Source organism: Falco cherrug, chromosome 5, assembly GCF_023634085.1.
Source record: "Falco cherrug isolate bFalChe1 chromosome 5, bFalChe1.pri, whole genome shotgun sequence".
Lineage (NCBI taxonomy): Eukaryota > Metazoa > Chordata > Aves > Falconiformes > Falconidae > Falco > Falco cherrug.
This window is the reverse complement of record NC_073701.1, coordinates 25145882-25165815: the sequence shown is the minus strand read 5'-3', so window position 1 is coordinate 25165815 and position 19934 is coordinate 25145882. Positions and strand designations below refer to the sequence as shown.

General features: G+C 45.8%; 1 protein-coding gene across 9 annotated transcripts in view; it reads right to left on the bottom strand.

Annotated features, from left to right (window-relative positions):
• Positions 1–17607, bottom strand: part of WASHC1 (WASH complex subunit 1) — a 46851-nt gene extending 29244 nt beyond the window's left edge. For 2 of the 9 annotated variants that reach the window (XM_055712908.1, XM_055712906.1), the window contains exons 1-2: positions 16278–16409; positions 3453–3606 (exon numbers count right to left, since the gene is read on the bottom strand). In XM_055712908.1, coding sequence (XP_055568883.1) covers positions 3453–3498 — 46 coding nt within the window. In that variant the 5' untranslated portion in view covers positions 3499–3606; positions 16278–16409. Of the gene's footprint in view, positions 1–3452; positions 3647–4618; positions 5220–15603; positions 15756–16277; positions 16410–17475 lie in introns of those variants that run through there. The other 7 variants (XM_055712912.1, XM_055712907.1, XM_055712909.1 and 4 more) reach the window with 7 other exon arrangements.
• Positions 17608–19934: the final 2327 nt, after the last annotated feature.

The following is a 19934-nucleotide window of genomic DNA, read 5'->3' as shown; positions in this document are numbered from 1 at the left end:
CATCCCAACCCCAAGTATTTGTTTTCTTTCTGCTGCTCTAATACTCCACGAGATAACTTGCGTAGGCAGTTTTCCACAAATCTGTTATACAAAAGCGTACACTCCTGAATAATGAACTGACGTATTAGCGATTATTAACATCTCCTGGCAACAAAAACTCTCAGAAACAGAAAATCCAGAGGGTAAGCCTAGCTGGCCAGGGGGCATCTCAGGAAAGCTAAACCTGTCACCTATCTGAAGTACTCATCACAACAACATTCCTGTAAAAAATTCCACAGCACAGGATTCCAACACAAGCTCTCACCCAGAAAAAGCTGGTAACAATGAAACTAATAGTTGAAAAACTACTGGTTAATTGAGTGTTTAAATTGGTCACTCTGCCTCCTGTGACCTGTACCAAAAGCCCTCCTTAAAAGTCCAGGAATTAAACTCATATAGATATATATTACATTGGATTGGCTATGTTAGAATATTTATGTTTAAGCAGTAATGACATGTATTAAAATCTCAGTAGCTACAGGCGATGAATCTGATCTTCACTGCAGCTTCCACAGCAGATTAATTACACAATTTCAGTTAACATACACAAGGTTAAAACTTCCATTACTCCACAAAAAAACCCTGGAACGTACGTGCAGCCTCTTGATCTACTCACAGTGCTGATAACAGGACCAAGAGGACGGGACTGTTGACAGTACTGACCTAAGACACCAACCTGTACTGCCCAGCAGCCGAGAGCCTGACCAGGTCAGTGCTCTCCTGCTGCACGATGAGGTACTTTGCTGTTCTCCGTGTGGAAGAGGCCAGATGGGTCCCTGCTCCCAAGGGTTAGGAATATGACAGAGGGGGATGCTGAGCTACCCCCTGCTCTTTCTTAGTGATTCCAAATCACAGTCCAGACGCACTGTTAGCAAGGCAGAGAGGAGGTTTAGCTGCTATGGGTTGCTAGACCTACTTTCCAGGGCTGTTGCCAGTGGGTCTGCTCTGGGTCTCAGACATAGCTTACTTGTTTTTTTACACCTGCACATCCCTTGATTCTCTACAAACTAACGAATTCCACGAAGTGCCTTATTCACCATGTGCCTTGCCACAGTTAATAGCAAGTCAGCTTGTTTAAGAGCATTTCGAAAGAAGACAGCTTGGCACAGACTTGTCTCACGGGTTATTTCCCAGATTCCCCAAACCAGGGGGAAGGGGAGGAAAGCCGCTTATCTTCTTTCTCTCAATTCTCCAAATGCAAATGTGTCTTTCTTCTGTCCCCTTCAGAATGAATCAATTCACAGGCACTTTTCACGACTTCTGCTTCTGCACAGCCACTAACTGGCCAAGCGAACAGTTCTACAACCACAACAGTACCACAGTTGCCTTCAGCCAGTTTCCAAACAAAGAGAGAAAAAGCACACCTTCCTTGCACAATGGACGGATGCATTCATTTTAAGAATCCACACTCAATTTTCATGTCAGCAACAACTCAAAGCAGAAGCTTTGATCAGCTAACATGGAAAAAAAGATTTAGTTGTGGAAAGAGTCCTGTTTCCAAAGAGGGATTCTTTCACTCCACCTTCAACAAATTACAAATTGGCTTGCCACTCTTGAAAGCACTGTACCCATCCAACTGTTCCCACAAAACCACCCGAGAACATCTGCATCTTTGTAGTACTGAAGTAATGAGTTTGACACACTCAGCTGAGTCTGCCACACTGAACAAGTTTCCTCTCCATCAACACTGCAAGCTGTTGTTTTGCAGAACAGAACAGGCAGCTTCCCCAGATAAGGCAGCTCTTTCCTGGAAACGGAAGGCAGAGCTGCCTTATCGCAGGAAAGGGAAGATAAAAGGTCACTCTTCACTAAGTGGCAAAGTTCTCACCTTGAAAGCTTTGCCCCTTGATTGGCATGGAACAACCAAGGTCATGGAACTTTTAATCAGACGCCTGCATAATTACTAAATCATTATTAATTATATCAGAGCACCGAGACCTCAGAGGAAAGGCAAAGCAAACAAAGAGCCTCCTCTGTTGTTGGAAAAAATTGGTAATTAAAAGTCATGAGTGCACCAAAGAGTGAGGGAACAGCATCACAGTCACTCTTCAGGACTCAGGAGTGACTTGCATGCAAAACAGCAGGCTTGTCTCCCTGGGGAAATTACAGGGTACTGCATTACAAAGCAGTGAGTAGGAGGGAAGAAAAAAAAACAAAAAAAGGAGACAGAGAAAGAACCACTCCTGCTTTATCAATAGCTTTATTTGCTCCACAGAGAAAGACAACACTGCCAACCAGTCCCAAGTTTGAGAGGTGCTTTCCACATGTTTCTGGCAGCTACAGACAGCTCCTCCCAGCCTTATATCATGAACAGTTTCCACACTAAGAAGTGCACAAAAGAATGAGACCTTGTGTTCAACCTGATCCAGCCTACACACAGCCCTTGCCCAGGAGGCCCTGCCCAAAGACTATTCCAGTGGAAATCCTTTATTCACCTCAACAATCTGAGCTCAGCCTTAGTGACTACTCTTTCCCCAGAGGCTGCCCTTCGAAGCATCACTATCAAAAATTGAAGAACTTAAATTTGCCCTTAAAAAAAAAACTCAAAAGAAGAAAAAAATGCCATGGTCCCACTCACACCACAATAAATCAAAACTTGGTTGTCATGATCCCCACCGAAAACAAAACAAGTGCTTTTGCTAATTAGGCTATGAGAAGATAAATGCTGATCTGTTCCTATACCAATGATACAACACACTATCTCACAGGGCATTGAGATATCAAAGATGGCATTGGATGAAAAAAAGCACCACACTACCTACCATCATTTGCAGGCAAACACAAGAATCTCTCTGATCTGCTATATAGATAGTCTTAAAGATCTAATCCTAAAGATCAGCATATGCAAAAGGTGGCAAATCTGGGCCAGATCCCTGAAGAGATCAGTTTAGATGGATTATGAGACTATGGTGAGAAGAACAGACACTCTAATGCACTCAGCCCTCCCAACATACAGAAAGAGAAGTACAAAACACCAGAAGCCCAAAAAGAACACTTTGTAAGTCCCAGAGATCAGAACAAAGAGACATTTTCTACTCCACTGCTTCAAGTGCGACAACTCAGAAGGATGTATCTTCAAGATACTCTAAATAAGAAAGTCTCCCATTTAAAACATGAGCAAGAAGGAATAAAAGGTAACTGCAGCAGAAGCAGTAATGCAATTTGTGGGAGTCTGTCAATGAATAAAAAATTAATAACAAACAGCCTCTGGCTAACTGCAGCCATTTCATTATGCTTAACTCTGACAGACCCGAATCCAATACATTTTTATTGAAGTGCTTCTGGTCCTTTATCCCTTTTCTGAGCCTCCACTGCTTGCCAACGCAATGCCCTTTCACTGCTGTTACCTTATCACAGCACTCTGTTTTGTATTGCTGAACGCTAAGCCCCCAACCCCATGTGACAGCATGTACCTGTTGAAGATATCGCCCGACACCTTTTGCAGATACTGAAGTGCATCCGCCACCTGCTGAACAGCCTCCTCCCTGCGTAAGTCCGGTTGGATCAGGGGGACTGAATACATCTGCCCTTCCAAAAAATGCTTCTGGGCTACTGTAGCCATTGTGCCTAAAGGAAAGAGCAAACAGGTCATTACAGTAGACACACTTCCATTTTATCACAGCTTTTATTCAGGGACTCCCACTGTCTGCTCCCCTGATTATTTTTGGAAAGTGTTCCCAACAGAATTGGTGAACTGAGGAGAAAGGCACAAGTAGTAAGGTTGACATACTGGATATTTAATAAATCCAAGGCAGCAGTGAGGTGGGAGTCTCTTGCTTATCTAAATGCCCTTGGGAACCATAATTTTATTTTTAGCATGCTACTTAACAAATCACTGCTCAGTGCTGTGCTGAAAACAAAGACCACACTTTGGAGCAAAGTTGGCTCAGGGTGGGGATAAGACTCATCAGAAATCACCCTGTGTCCTCCTCCTCCCATCTTCATATTCCAGATGGATAAATTTCAGGTCATTCAACCCCATTAGCAAAATGCAGTATTTCTTCTTACACTTCTGCTCCAAGAAACACAACCGCTGCTCCGTTCCAAGAACGGCAGCTATGAAATTACAGGGCATGCATGTGCACACACGCCCTTGCTCCAAGTAGGTTAATAAAGGTTCTTCCATTCTGAGACTCCCAGGAGCTGCTCATTGCTTCTGGTGACTGGATTTTTCCTTAGTAACTATCTTGAAAGCAGCCTCCTTATTTCAGGATCCTTTCATGTATAAAACCTAGATGGTCACTGAAAATCTTTCAGTAATGTTCAACACATGCACCAGAGCAGTATGCATGCTCCTGGATGCAGCCAAGACCATTGCTCTACAGTTCAGCCATGAGAAGGCTATGCATCACTCGTGTTTCCACCCTGCCAGCCTTGCTCACCGCTCCCCCAGCAGTTCCCAAAGGGTCTGCCTCCCATGCTTTTAGTAACAAAAATAGCAACGTTCCCAGACACAGAGGAGGTTATAGAGAAGAAATCCATTTCTCTAAGCACATTAGAAATGGTAAAGTCACAAATACATTACTGTTAGGCCAGTCTGATTAATGAACAGAATAGATTGTCCATAGAATTTTCTAACCCAAACTCTGCTGGTAGGCCTACACAACTCCCTTCAAACTTGTTTTCTGAGTGTCTTGTTCATTCAGACTGTAAAAAGCCACACTCTGCAGCTGCTCATTACAGGGTTTCATCACACAGAGCACTGTAGATCTGTATAAGAAAATATTCATTAAGCTGAAGAGAAGCAAAACAAAGGAGGATCAAAAAATAAGGTATTGGAAACAGACAGAGATATCTCAGGACACAACACATTCCCTCCATGGTACTTGGAGGTCTGCAGGAGCCTAGTCCAGGAAGCCCTGCTGTGTGCAAACTTGTATTCCAGCCTGTACAGCAGAGCAGGCTGAGAATAACATAGAAACACAGCCCATACTGGGGAAATTCACAAAACAAGAGCCTGAAGAGATAGTCACAGCATAAAACAGCAGCTTAATGGGTGAAAGTTAGAGGGGACTTCATTCTTTAAATTCCCTGTCTTGCCTCACAAATAGAAAAGATATCAGATTAGACTTGCCTGCAGCCACTCCCGTACATTTAAGAAACACCATCCACCCCCTCCAAATTTGTCCTTTCTGATCCTACCACAGCAGGCTAGGAAAGACACTCTGTAAATGGGATGTGGCTGTTGTGTGGGTTTGTGTTTTGTTTGTTGGTTTGTGTGGGGTTTTTTTGGTTTTTTTTTTTGGGGGGGGGGGGTAATAATGAATCATATGAGAGGTAAAAAGAGGAGGAAACCCAGGAGCCTTTCAGCAGATAACAAATTTGCAAAATCAAGCCCAGCCATCAGAAGACCTGGCTGTGCTGCTGGAAGCCTAGACCTATTCTGTTTCACTTCATGCATCACGCGCAGCCAGACCCTGTATCCACACTCTTTAGCAGCAATGTTTGCACACTGATTAGTCTTCTTGACCGGGCCTATTCATCAGGCAGGAAATTATTATTTAGAGTTGTAAAGCATACAAGTTAATCTGAGAGGAGTACAGCTAATTTTGAGACGGCATTTTCTGATCTGCTGACCACAAAGAAGCATGAACCCTTTTGCTTTCAAACCTACTATTTGACTAACAACGCCGAACAAAGAGACCAGCTAACATAGCAAGTGCGCAGTTAGGGGATACTTTGGCTCCAGCAGCAAAAAGAGTTTACAGTCCTCCCTGCCACTGGTCACAACTCTTCTGTTGCACCAGTGCTGCTGATGTTTGGGATGCCTATTTTTAACTCAGATCAGTTCAATGACCCAATTTACCGCAGCCAGATAAACAGCTGTAATTGCCCAGTCATGAAACAAAGTGGGAAGCAGGGGCAAGAAGGGGACTTCTTAAACTTGCTTCACTATCAAAACCATTACTGTGTAAAGGTAATCCTGCTCCACAGACTGAGAAAGCCAACTTTTCATCTCTTGAGGGCAGATGAGATTATACAGCCCCGGTAAGATTTCTCAGACTCTCACCAATCCTAATTATCTTAGTGACCTTTCTAAAGCCAAGTTCAGTTCAGCTGCTGACTGATGCTCACACTCAGAAGCAGTACTCCCCTAGCTACTACCAAACTGTTTTCTTCCCTGCAGGCAGAAGCTACAGACTGTCCTTCAGGTCCCACAACTTCCTCGCAAAGAGAGGAGCACACAATAGCAGGGCAAAGCAGGAAAAGCCCCCGGCGCTCCTGCTCCCACTGTCACAGTTCAGCTGTCAGTAAACTTCAGTTTCACGGGTTCTCAATGCAGCCTTTCAAATGAGCTCCAGATTCTCACCTTTCCTTAAAAAACACATTAGAGATGTGGCAGACTCTGTGGGAACTGCTGTTAGAGACAGATAGAAGAGGCAATTCTTTCTGTGCAAGGTAACAAAATTAGAGATTTATAGCAAGAAGAAAAACAGCAACAGCCTTTGAATGACTAGACTCAGACAAAATCATATGCTACAGCTGCTATTTATTAATTGTTGTGACCAAACTAACTGGAGAAACAAGCTAGTTTTACAAACACTGAGTAAAGGCTTGACCATACACTTAGGATAAAAGCAGAATTGCTTCACATTACAGACAGGGACTGCAGGAACAAGGAAGATTTTAATAGAGGAAATTGAAAATACTCCCAATAAAAGTCAGGAAGGAAAGCAAAGACTGAATGTCACTCAGGAAGACTGACTCTTCCTTTATCGTGACCTCCAGCGTAGTGACAAGGAAGCAGCATATTTCCTTGCCATGCTCCATTATCTGAATTGGGCATTACCTAAAATAAGTGTGCTGCAAATTAGAAATATCTCAACTCTACCACCCTGCCTAACAGATGCCAAGCCTTCATGTAGCATACACACTAAAGGTGCAAATAAACTGCTCATTATCTTACACATGGAGTCACTTCCAGCAAAGTAACAAACTGGTTCCAGTATCACTCCAGAATTACAAAAAAGGAGCAGGCATGTTTTAGCAGAAAGTACAGCATCCTGGAATTATGACAGCCAACATGAAATACTCAGATGCTACAGGGAGAAATGGACATATAAAACCCCAAAGCAAGTATGATTCAGAAAAGCATATGTCAGATCACCCAAGAGATTTAATCATTAGTGGTGTGACCACCTGTGGGCGACACAAGGCAGAAAAAACGGCAACATGGCAATTTTTTTGTGATTAAAGAGGCTCTGGAAAAGAGCTGCAGCCACTCTTTACTCAATTAGTTTTTCTATGTCAACTTTCATAATCAAGACAAATGTGCTCTGGTGTTACATAATAACCTCATTTGACTTACTAAATTGCAAACAAAGAAAAAAAATTTTTGTTTTCTCACTGCACCACCTGCTTATGAGTGTTAGACTCTGATTTGGAAGATTTGACTAGGTAGGGCTAGCAACTGCTCAGATTTGTACTTTTGTCTTAAGCTGTCTATGCCTTTAACCTCAAGCAAACTGGTACAAAGCTCATCAGGGCTGGTGGCTCTGTCTGCACCCAAAGCTGATCTCCCCCTTTCAGTTCCAACATTCACACTAGCAAAAGCCGAGCGAAATGCAAAATCAGCCTCCACCAGACAGTCTCACTTTTCCAAAAGACTTACAGCAGGATAGATACAGGCTGAGCATGCCAGGGTTCTCAGGTATCTGGAACCAACAACTGGTCATACTGCTCAATCATCACAGCCAAATCTAATATTCTGATGGCTATGTAGAGATTTGTAGCTCTGAACTCAAAAAAGAAAATATATAATTCACTGCTCTGGATAGGTAGAGAAACATTCCACCTACTTTGCTCACCTCTTGGATTACCTCCCCCTAGAGTAAAAGAGGTATTTTTACCTCTTTTTATTTATTTTAATTAATTACTTCTATTTTATTTAGAGTAAAAGAAGTATTCTTGGGGTACCTCCCCCCAAGAATAAAACTCTTTATGTCAAGGCTAAGCCCAAAAGACCTTGTTAAAAAGCAAACAGAATCTGTACACTCCTCTAACTTCTTTAGAAAATATTGCTCCATGGAGTATCAATCACTGAGATGATTATCAATAAACCAAAAAAAACCCACAATGTTAAAATATCTTAATTTTTTAAGGCAATGTAAACAAAGGCAACATTAAGAAAATAATTTGGCTGTCCTCAACACAGACAGAGACTGTAAAGCTATTTACAAGCACTTACCAGATGCTTACTTTGCTATGAAAATAAAAGGAAAATAAAGCAAATCACCAGCACCACTTACTTCCTTAACATGCTTCAAGGGATTAAAAAAGAGGGCTCAGGGGAGAAAAGGGCTTGAATACTTTGGAAAAAAAAAATCAGTGTGCATTCTTCAGAGACACAAGGGCTGCTTTAGCAATTACTATGCTGCTCCTTCTGTCACTGCACTGGAAAGGCAGCATGAACTAAAGGCCTCTAATTCCCACATGCAGTAACATCTCCAAGAACAAGTGACAGGCTCTCTCTAGCCCTATGTCTCACCTTTGTAGGACTCTAATAAAAGATCAAAGCCTTATAGCCACTGCAAGGATGCAAAGAGCAGCAATACACAAGTCTGCATATCCTTCACCACTACACCACTACCACCAGGATGGTTCCACAGTGGAACAGACCAAGTCACAAATGAACTACAGGTTAAGATTAAACACACTCAAAAAATGGAGTGGAGACAGGCCTTGGGCATAGCTCATCACAAGGTGCTATCTTCTCTGATAAAGTTGCATCCATTACTTGGTTCACAGTGAGAACTCATCCCAAATTCCTCACTGACAGTGATTTCTCACACATAATACTTTCTACCATGTTTATCTGGACACATGTTCTCCCATCCTGGCTGATAACAACAGACCTTTGTTATTCTCACTTTCCTCTGCTCCAATCTAGTATACAACATCAGCACATTGCTCGCAATACCTAAATGCAGCTTTTAGAGCTCAGAAAGCTCCCAGCTGCTACAATGTCTGTTGTGTGTCTCATCATAAACTTCTACTACTATACACTATACTACAGTACTTTGTCGTACTGTACTTAAAATACTACTACATCCTTGTTCTCTACTTTCCCCACAGGCTTCCCACAGAATTTCAAATCATGATCAAATCTGCTCACATATTCAAGTCACACCTTGGTGGTACTAGAAACTTGCCTAGAGGCTATTCAACAAAATATCAGAGTGAACCCTTCCAAGGAAATAAGGGGGGAGGGGGGGGGAGGGGAAGATAATTGTATCACCTTGCCTCCAAAGATAAAGCACACTCCTGGGAGTTTATGAGCTGCGATGCCAGGGAACACTATTTAAAAATGAGACTTAAAATGCTAGAAAAACAAAACATGTCATTGCATATGTTTCCCCTGTTAAGGGACAGGGTAAGGCAGCATGCGCACAGGCGCTTACACAAATGTAGACACACAACTGAAATGAAAGCTAGACGTTGCTTACACTCTGGTGGTAAACACAGTACAAAAGCGTAGATGTAAGTCCTATTTTATTGTGCAGCAAATGAATGCCCTGCACTGGCATTCAAGGGGTTGAAATTCAGTCCTCCAGCAGAGCAGACAATAGGCAGCTATCCTGGGTAGGAGAGCTGGTTGTATTTCTAGCAGGGAGGGGAGAGGTTCACCACAGTCCCTGTGCTAAGCCAACTTTACCTTTTGGGGGAGGGGGGGAGGGAGGAGGAGAGAAGCACTTTGATAAGTTAAGAGGATGAAAAGTCTATTTATATTTTTAATTAACCACATTCTACAGTGTTATTAAGCAGCAATCAAAGATGCAGATGGTACGGATTTCATTGGCAAGAGGTGCACTGTGCTGAATATTAAGGAACTCTGTCCCTTGTGCTGGTTTTGGCTGGGATAGAGTTAATTTTCTTCATAGAAGCTAGTAAGGGGCTATGTTTGGATTTGTGCTGGAAACAGCTTTGGTTATACAGGGATGTTTTCATTATTCCTGAGCAGCCTTACACAGAGCCAAGGCCTTTTCTGCTCTTCACCCCATCTCACCAGCGAGCGGGCTGGGGGGGCACAAGAAGCTGGGAGGGGACACAGCGGGGACAGCCGACCCCAACTGACCAAAGGGATATTCCATGTCAGCACGTCATGCTCAGCATATAAAGCTGGGGGAAGAAGGAAGGCAGGGATGTTTGGAGTCATGGCATTTTGCCTCCTCAAGTAACCGCTGGGAAGGATGGAGTGTGATGGATCCCTGCTTTCCTGGCGATGGCTGAACACCTGCCCACAGATGGGAAGTGACGAATGAATTCCTTGTTTTGCTCTGCTTGTGTGTGTGTTTTGCTTTACTTATTAAACCCATGAGTTTTCTCACTTTTACCCTCGTGATTCTCTCCCCCATCCCACTGCAGGGGAGTGAGCGAGCAGCTGCGTGGTGCTTGGTTGCTGGCTGGGGTTAAACCACAACACCCCTATAAACAGGCCTAATCACCATCTGAAGGCTAGAAGGTAGTGATGAAAGTAAGCATTAATAAGGCCACAATTAGGCCCTGCAGCAGGCTGTACTCCATCAAGGTGCTCATGTTTCTAGATGTTTCTTAGAGTAGGACCCTCAAATTCTGCTGTAGATGTTACTGCTTTGGATGTCAAGACCTCTAATAGCTATTTTAGGCAAAGCTATGACAAGTGTAATTTCTCTGTCTTTGGAGGGCCTGGCATCAGTTCGGATTTTACTTCCCAGTACCATTTCTGCAGCAAGACAGCCCCTCATTCCAGCTGTTACACCCTGCTCGCTCTCAACGACTGAATTAAACTGGGCAGCTGGTGCTCTCCAGGCAGAGAATGGCAAGGGGTGCAGGAAAATGAGAAGCTTTAGAAGCTATCACTCACTCTCCCTCCCTCTTAGAGCAGCAGAAGCACATCATGGCTGCATCTGCATTTTAAAGTTAACCTAGCCACAGCTATAAAAGCCATTTCGGACCCTCTGCACCAGTTTTAGAGAGATATTTACTCACTATCAACCTCATACTTTCAGCCTGTCTTTACACTATAGCGTTACTGCAGAAGAACAACAATAGAAAAAAGTCTGTGTAGAAAATGAATCCTACAATGCATCTCCTGCTACATGCCAATACATCCAAAAGCTGCTCATTGGTATGGGGTTGTCTGAACAGCCTAGAGCTTTCCAAAAGGAGACAGCCTGCCACATCACACCACAGCCCTGCAGAAACAGCAGAGCACTGAGGAGCCTGACCTGATACTCAGCAGGACTCAGGGGTTTGTGCTGCATCTCACACACTGCACATCCTGGCCTTGTGGACCAATATTCTGCTTGGAAATGGCAACAGTGGATTTCATCACTGAAACAGTCTCACCTCACATCCAGGTACCACAAGAGCATTGTATTGCAGCACAATGTCAGCTACAGTGCTAGGTGCCTTTTTGTTAGCTAAAACTATGTATTACTGATAGCCATGTAGTTCAACCCAATATACTCTGGGGTGTGCATGAAAGGTATCCCAGATTCATTCAACTTGAAATATGTTTTGCTCAACCTACTGGCTGCCAACATTGTACTAGAAAAAGGTGTTAAGGTAATGCTTTTTACTCACTTTTTAAAACAGCAAGAGACACTCTGGTATGAGGTTTGCATTTAAAACCCCAAAACTTCCCCGCCCCCCCACCAGTGAATTCCCTAAGTTGCAGAGGGAACACAAGAGTGGCTTACTAACACAGTTTCTGTAAACTAGGTGCCTGATAGAAGCGTGTCTCCTTGGACCATGGGCTGAGTCAGAGACCAACAAACACCCATTGCTACTTATGTGTTTGTCTTATCCTGCTTTTCCTGGAGTAAAAGGCTATCCATATGTGATCCTTCCTGAGCATTCAGAGCTATGAAAGGAAAAGCACTGGCCTGTCAAAAATCTACTTCTGAAAGTGCAAGCCCAGTATTTCATGTAGCCCCTTCTCAAGAAGCCAGGGCTTGTTAACAACTTTGGTGCAGACACGTTGCTGTGAAAGAAGCAGTAGCTATTGCAGCTACTAAAGACAGATGACATTATGAGCAATATGACACTAAGGCAAAGACATTACTGACAGGTAACTAAATGCTCATGAACTGGAGGATTTGGATTCCCACCAGCAGCATTGTCTCTTAGATCAAATAAGCATGGGTCTGAACCAATGGATCAACAGACTTGGTGACCATTCCCAAATGAAGACGGCCCCTTTCCCTAAAAACTACTCAGAGCCACTTAGATTTGTTGGTTTGTCACATTACTACATTGCCCTATTTCACTTAGGCTAAAGAGAAAGAATCAGAACTTGACATCTTGGAGCCCAGCTTTACGATAGCATACGGCAACTCCTTGACAAACTGCAAAATACCTGACATTTAAAGATGGATGATGTAAAATCAAAAGATATCAACTCTCCAGGAGACAGAGTGCTATTACCTTGAATCATTTTTTAAAGAGAATCTGAAAGGTAGAGACTTAAAAGAATGTAGATGTGCACTTCAATCCTTTCAGCTCCACAAGCAAAAATGGCTTCTGAGCTACTACTGTCTTCAGGACAACCTTGCCTCTCAATGAAGAGTTCTGCTTTGCAAAGCACACACAGCAACCCTCACTCACTGCCATGAGGCACTGAATTGCAAGCTGCATCACCTTGCTGAGAAAGCCCTGTCCTCTAAGCACAGACTGAATTTTATTATTTTTTTTCAGCTGGATATATAAAGCTCATTTTGATGGACAAATGTTGGTATCCAAAGTTAATCAGATAATCCACTCTGCAACTGTCACCTTTGGCTCTCATCATTAATGGAGATAATCAGGTACCCTAATGAATGATTGATCTGATTCTAAGGCAGCCATCTACAAATGACCAAAAGCACTGTGCTAATTGCCTGCCTCCCCTTCCTCTCACTATTCATTATAAAAGAAGTCTAAGCAAATAGCTTAGCTACACCTGCAATGCAGACATCAAAAGTAATGCTGAGAATCCCAGCCCAAACATTGAAACACAGGTCTTAATTTGATTTCCTAAATGGAGGTATGTTGGTTTTATATGCCTAAAGCAGACAGAAGCCACTGGCTAAGCCAAAAGTCTGTCCTTTGAAGGGCCATTTCCCTGCAGTAAGTTCTCCTAAATACTGGAGTTTCAAAAGCAGGCTAGCTGAAATGCTGCTGGAGAGCAGTTTGGTTCAGTAAAACGAGGAGCTGCTCAATCTTATTATCAGACCACAGCAACAAATACATACATCCAAACCCATGACAATTTCCTAAAAAAATTTTTTTTACAAAAATCCAGTTAATTTTCCCCTCTAATTTTCTGAGGCAAAATCAGCTTCAGTCTCCTGCACAGTGACCTTAGGTGCTGATCTAACCACTGCCATATTTCACTGCCACAAACCCTAAATAGCAGTGTTCTGTTTTTCACCTCCACATTCAGTATCCTCTGCTCCAAAGTTCTGGAGTTTTACAGCATTCACACTCCAAATGCACTGTATTACAACAGATCCCAAGATATTTAATGAGGGCAACAATCAAATCAAACTCACAACCAAACCAGTTTCTGCCCGTTTTATACATTGAAAAGCAAAGGGAATGCTTGCATTTCTGTATGACAGGAGGGGAACTCACTTACTGTGAGGAAGTGTCTTCCAGCCTGTTCAGGGTGGCCTGGATGACAGGAGCTGACAAAAAGCTGGGTCAAAAGAATGTCACCTGGGGAATCAATAACCCACTAAACAAACTGCTGGCTGAACTATTTTTTAGCAAAGGTTATCTTGTGAATAGGTCTAAGCAGAGTTGATTAGCTACAGAAATTGCTTTTTGATGATAAAAATGATTCCCTTCAGGCTCATACACCACAGCCCCAGGGAACAAACATCACAATTTCAGACATAATCCTCCTCTTCTTCTGCACACTACCTTTAATCTCAAAAAAAAAAAAAATTTAAAAAATCTGCCTTGCTTTCAGGCTTATCTCAGTCCTATTTTTCCCCAGTCCTCAATTTCTACCCTTCTCTTTTATTGCTCAGGCTAAGCATGCAGCAACTACAGCTACCTAGTATTACCAGAACCCAGAAGCCAGACTGCAGAGTAGTTCCCGGTGATTATTTGCTTTCAGTTTTCTTGCCAATGAACTCCTGAATTGAGAGAAGAGAATAGCACTTTTTATCTGAAGGAATGAAGATTAAAACCTCACTTTAAATATCCAGAGTGATAGAAGAAGGGCAGGCAGATGCTAAGACTAGCAGTCTGTTGCTCTGAGAATGCCTCAGGTGTTTTTCTGCCTGACGGCTCTTTGGAGGTGTGGCTGCTTCGCTCCAACCAAAGCATCCCAGGAATACAGGGTTTATCAGGCAGCCTTTACCTCCCAGCTTTACTATGCAGACAAGACAAAGGTAATCAAATATCAGGAGAACTTATCAGACCCTAGCTAACCTTCCTAAAAGAAAGTCTAAGGAAGGGACAGCTGACTGGAGCATCTCAGATTCCCCAGAAAACTAAAATGCAGAAGCCTCTACAAGGACATGCCAAAGTCACTTTACTTCCAGCCCTTGCCTCTGGCAAGAGCAGCACTATCCGCTCCACTTTCTTTCACTGCTCAAGGAAGGCTCTGTATTTCAGAGAATCAGCAAGAAATAGAGACAGTTTTAGCTTCTCCCTCATCTGCTCCAGGATAGGTCAAACCTGTCTGCAAATCACTGCTAGTTAACACCCACCACACAACCTAAATGAAGTAAATAGGTCATCTCAAGCAAACTCCTATCTGATATTTGCCTGAATCATGTGAAATGCCACAACCACAGCTGGCACTATCCCACACTCCTTGTTGGAAGCTGCACTGTAGAAGCCAGCAGTCAAGAATTAGCCTACTCTCCCTAGGGACAAAAAAGCCTCTCTTTAGAAAGAGGCCTTTGGGAAAATCCAGGTGGTATCCAAACATCCAACATTTGAACACTGGCAGGGGGGAATGCGATCCTTACCATGACAGGGCTTTTGTTGATTACTAAAAGAAACACTAACAATGATCATCACTGCTGGATGTGGATTCACAATGTTCACTACATCCATGAGCAGCTTATCTTCATAGGTACAGCTAGGTCTAGTAGCTCTGTGGTCTTTTTACTGCTGGCTGACTCATTATTTTGAACACAGAAAAACATTAATACAATAAACGCACCTATCACAACAGCATTTGGGTTCACTTGCAAACACTGACAATGTGGTTTTTATTTGACAAAACATTACAACAGCACAGTTACCAGCCTGGCAGTGAAGAACATGCCCTTGTGCAAATTAATCTGTATTAGAACTGATTTGCCAGTACTCCAGGTAGCAAACTGTTGATGTGCTGATGGACGAGAAGTTACAGTTTTTATAATCTGTGGTGTCCCTTGAGTTAGCTGATCGCTAATCGGTACTGAACACCCCCCTCCCCCAACTCCATTACAAGCCATTAGTTAACTTCCTGAGGAGAAGTTACATATCCCACATCCCTGAGTCCACTGACTTTCTATCTTGGACACCTTCTTCCCTTTCTCACACCTCCCTTCAGGCTGCCGCACCTAGCTGCCCATCCCTACGGGGCACCCAGCCTACCTGTGGGGATGGCCGAAGGCTGGGCCCTTCCCAGTCCCCAGAGCGCGACGCTCAGGCCAAGCGCCCCTACGGCATCGCCCACTCAGGCCTTCCACGCCTGCCTGGCAGGTTTTCCAACCGATGACGCGGCTCTCGGCACGGAAGCACCACGTAAGAAATGTAATAAAGGATTTTCTAAACCTGTTATCCCACCCGGACAGGTACGGTACTACGACTCCCACTGCACATTACAGGCCCTTTCTACCCAAGGCCTGGCGGGGTCCCCGACGGACAGGGCCTGCGGCCACCCAGAAGCGTTTCACCGGCGGGCGGCAGGCCGCAGGGCCCGCGGCACCCCACGGCAGGCGCTCACTGGGCCCCGCTCGGGCCGGCGGGAAGAAGGGCCCCGGGCTCCGGCTCCTCGCCGCCGAGCCCCACCGCAGCTGCCCCTCGCCTCGCCGTGCCGCGGGGCGCGCCCCACACCCGGCCCCCCCGGCGCCCTCCGCTGACCCGCGCTGCCCGCGGGGGCCCGGCCGGGCCGCCCCGAGCGCCGGGCACAGAACCGCAGGCGGGGGAGGGGGGGCGGAAGGGGAGGGGGGGGGGGGGGGAAGGGGGGGGGGGAAGGGGGGCGGCCCCGCCCCCCGCGGCCGCGCCGAGCCCAGCGCGCGCTCCCTGCCGCGTCGCGCGCCCCTCACCTGCCGCGAGCCAGCCACGCCCCAGCGCCCAGCAGGAAGCGGCTCCCGGCACCGCTTCCGCCCCTAGTTGTGCGTCACTTCCGCCCGGTTAGGGCGCCCCGCGTCTGGCGGCGAGGCCCAAGGCCGGGCTGGGGGTGGGGTCCGGGCTGCGCATGCGCGCAGTAGCGGGACGGGACGGGACGGGACGGGACGGGGCGTGGGGCGTGCGGTGGCCCGCGGCGGCGGTGGGCTGTCCTCCCACTCGTCCCGGCGCCGCTGGGCCTGGCGCTGCCTCGTCTGCACCACCTGAGTCCCTCCCCGGCACTGCTGCGCGCCCCGGCGCCGGCCGGCAGCGCGGGCCGTGTGTGGGCAGCAGGAGCTGGCGGTCCGCCCGCCCCGGGACAGGCCGCCCAGGGGCACCGGCGAGGCCCTGCGGAGCGCTGCTGGGTGCCGCGGAGGCGGGGGGGTGCTGCAGCACGCCTCCGCAGCTGGCTGCCCCGCCGGAGCTGCCGTGAAGGGGGCGATGCTGGCGCGGTCAGCCCGGCCTCGGCCCACGTGTTACAGAGCCACAACCAGAGAAAAGCCCGCAGCTGCTGGGTGCCGGGTGATCTGCGCAGCCCTGCTTCTGTGCTTGGCTGCTTCTCTGCTACCGCCTATCTGGTACAGAGCAGGGCAAGCAAAAGGGGAAATCTCTGCATCACACGCTTGCTTGTTTTCTCTCCAGTGTTCATGTTTAGAGTTGAGCAATTTAAAAATTGACTTCATAAAATAGTGATTTTTTTTTCTGAAGTACGTTCTACTGATTTGTTCTTGTGGTGCTTTTATATTCCCCTTTTTGCACACATTCAGGCAATCACATTCTTCCAGCACAAATGCTGATGAAAAGTGAATTTCGAGAGTGCATTTGTAAATATTAAAACCACATTTTAAAGGAGTATGTGCTACACATGACAGGTATTGGCACGCTCATCTGCTTTAGGATCAGAAACAATTTCTCAAGACTTAAGTAAACAGTTACAACTTAACACTGTCTGAATAGCAAATACCAGCTTTTGAATGCACGCAGGAAACATTTGTGACCGATAGGTAGCATTAAAAACAGTGCACAAGGAAAAAAATGAGGCAAACCTCTTCAAACAGTGAATGCACCTAAAAACATCAGGACCTGCTCATGCATATTCAACATGGGGAAAAAGGGTAAATCCATTACATAAATTACCTGTTGCATGTTCTTTGCTTTTTACTCCTTTGCAGTGGGAAGTGCTGACTGAAGCATCAGAGTGATGTTAGGCCTGGTGAAATTGCACAGGAGATCAGCAATCAGCAGCAGCTTCCTTGTTTCAGAGCCTGCAGGAGGGTGCGGTGCTTGTGCCCTGTGCCCTGTGATGTTTTAATAAGGGGCCTGGTAAGACCCATCAGTACAGACAGCATAAGGGCACAAGGCTTAAGAGCTAAAGATCAGGGTGAGAGCTACTGAAACTCTCTCTAAAAGGAAGAAGGTTATAAAGGAGTAGAAAATCCTGCCAAAAACTCCAAGCAGACAAAAAAGCAGATCTAGCCGAGTCTGAGCAAGGAGCATGTGTGTGGGTGTCAGGACCTGTCAAAAACAAAACAGGGAAGCGGATGTAAGAAGATCAGAATCTATTCTGATCCATTTATATTTATATACTACTGACGGAAAGCCCTCCAAACGCTTTCTGCTGCTTGGCTGAAAATCCAATTCAATGCATTTATAAAATTCAAGAGAAAGCAAGAGGTCATGGCAGACTGATGCAAGCCTTTCCCATATCCCCCTCCCAGCCACCCTGAGGAAGAGGAGTCAGCAGGTTTGCAACATCCATCATTAAAAGGCAAAAAGGGAGTTGACAGAAAGAGAAAGGGAAGACAGCTGGAAGGCAGCTCTGCAGAGAAGGACCTGGGAGTCCTGGTGGACAGCAAGCTGCCCATGAGCCAGCCGTGTGCCCATGTGGCCAAGAAAGCCACTGGTATGCTGGTGTGCATTAGGAGGAACGTGGCCACCAGGTCGAGGGAGGTGATCTTCCCCCTTTACTCTGCCCTGGTGAGGCTGCATCTGGAGTACTGTGTTCAGTTCTGGGCTCCCCAGTCCAAGAGAGGACAAGGGACTACTGGAAAGGGTCCAGCAGAGGGCTACCAAGATGACTGGGAGACTGGAGCATCTCCCTTGTGAGGAAAGGCTGAGAGAGCTGGGCCTGTGTAGCTTGGAGAAGGCTGAGAGGGATTCTTATCAACGCATACAAATACCATAGGGGCAGGTGTCAAGAGGATGGGGCCAGGCTCTTTTCAGTGGTGCCCAGCGACAGGACAAGGGGCAACGGGCACAAACTGCAACATGGGATGTTCCACCTGAATATGAGGAAAAACTTCTTTACTTTGAGGGTGACAGAGCACTGGAACAGGCTGCCCAGAGAGATGGTGGAGTCTCCTCCGGAGACATTCAAAACCCACCTGGACTCTGTGACTGTGCAACCTGCTCTGGGTGAGCCTGCTTTAGCAGGGGGTTGGACTAGATGATCTCCAGAGGTCCCTTTCAACCCTGACCATTCTGTGATTCTGTGAAGACAGTGAATCTTACGCCAGGTGGGCAGAGAGGTGATGGAAAGCAGGGATACAGTGAGCCTCATGTGAGAAGTGGTAGTAGGGTACAAGTGGACTGGACAAAGCACCAGGAAGACCCTATTAGTGAGTGAAAGGCTGTAAATCATAGTGAACTCCTGTGTAACCTTGTTGTATATCAAATGTCTTTCCTGTGCAGACAAGACCTATCTAACTGGGCACACGTAGGTGTGAATAACAGCACAGAAAGAGTCTGGAGGCAAATCAGGAGAGCAGCTGCTTAACACAGTGTTTAATTCAACATTAATTAGAGGCACTAGTCTTTGGCCAGCTGCATGTCTCAGCCCATGCAACTGGCAGGTGGAAACCAAGTAACACCATTCCCAGCCAGTGGAATAGTAGACACTATTTCTTCTCTCTGTGCCCGTGGAATAATGGTCACCATTTCTTCTCTCTCCAGAACAATGCTCACTGGCTACATCTCATAACCTTTCACTAGCTCATTTTCAGTGGTCCTGAGGAAAGGATCCTCTTACTTAAGAACAGGCTGTTTTGGGCGAACCAGCTGGCATCTGTGGCTGCCCAGCTCACCCTGCTGCTGCTTTGCATTGACAAGTTCCAGCCAACAAAACCAAACCCACGCACAGTATTTTTCTCCTTTAACAAAAGGAGCACTGCTACCCACTGTTGCCCAAGTACAGGAATGTTTAGACGGAGGTCCTTCTTCCCATACAGTCAGTAAGATGTGATTTTTCATAGGCTGCAAAAAGCAGTGCCTTGAGGCGTGCTAAGTCATGCGTGACAGCATGGCAGAGACTTTGCAGTTAGGAAGCACACTAACTGCTGGTTTGGAAAATGCCTTCTGGTTTTCCCAGAGCCATTGTACAAGATTATACCAATGGGAAACACTGGCTGGGGGGGCTGCAGAGAGATCCTGTTTATGCATGGTGGCACTGCCACTCTCAGTCACTTTGTTCTGCGGTGGCAAGGTAGTGAGCTGGACCTCCCCCCCCCAGTCGGAACCTGCTTTTGCCCTTGGCAGGTTGAATTAATGAAGCCAGATGTTTCCACCAATCTTCTTGTGGGCTGTACAGAGGCTTTGCA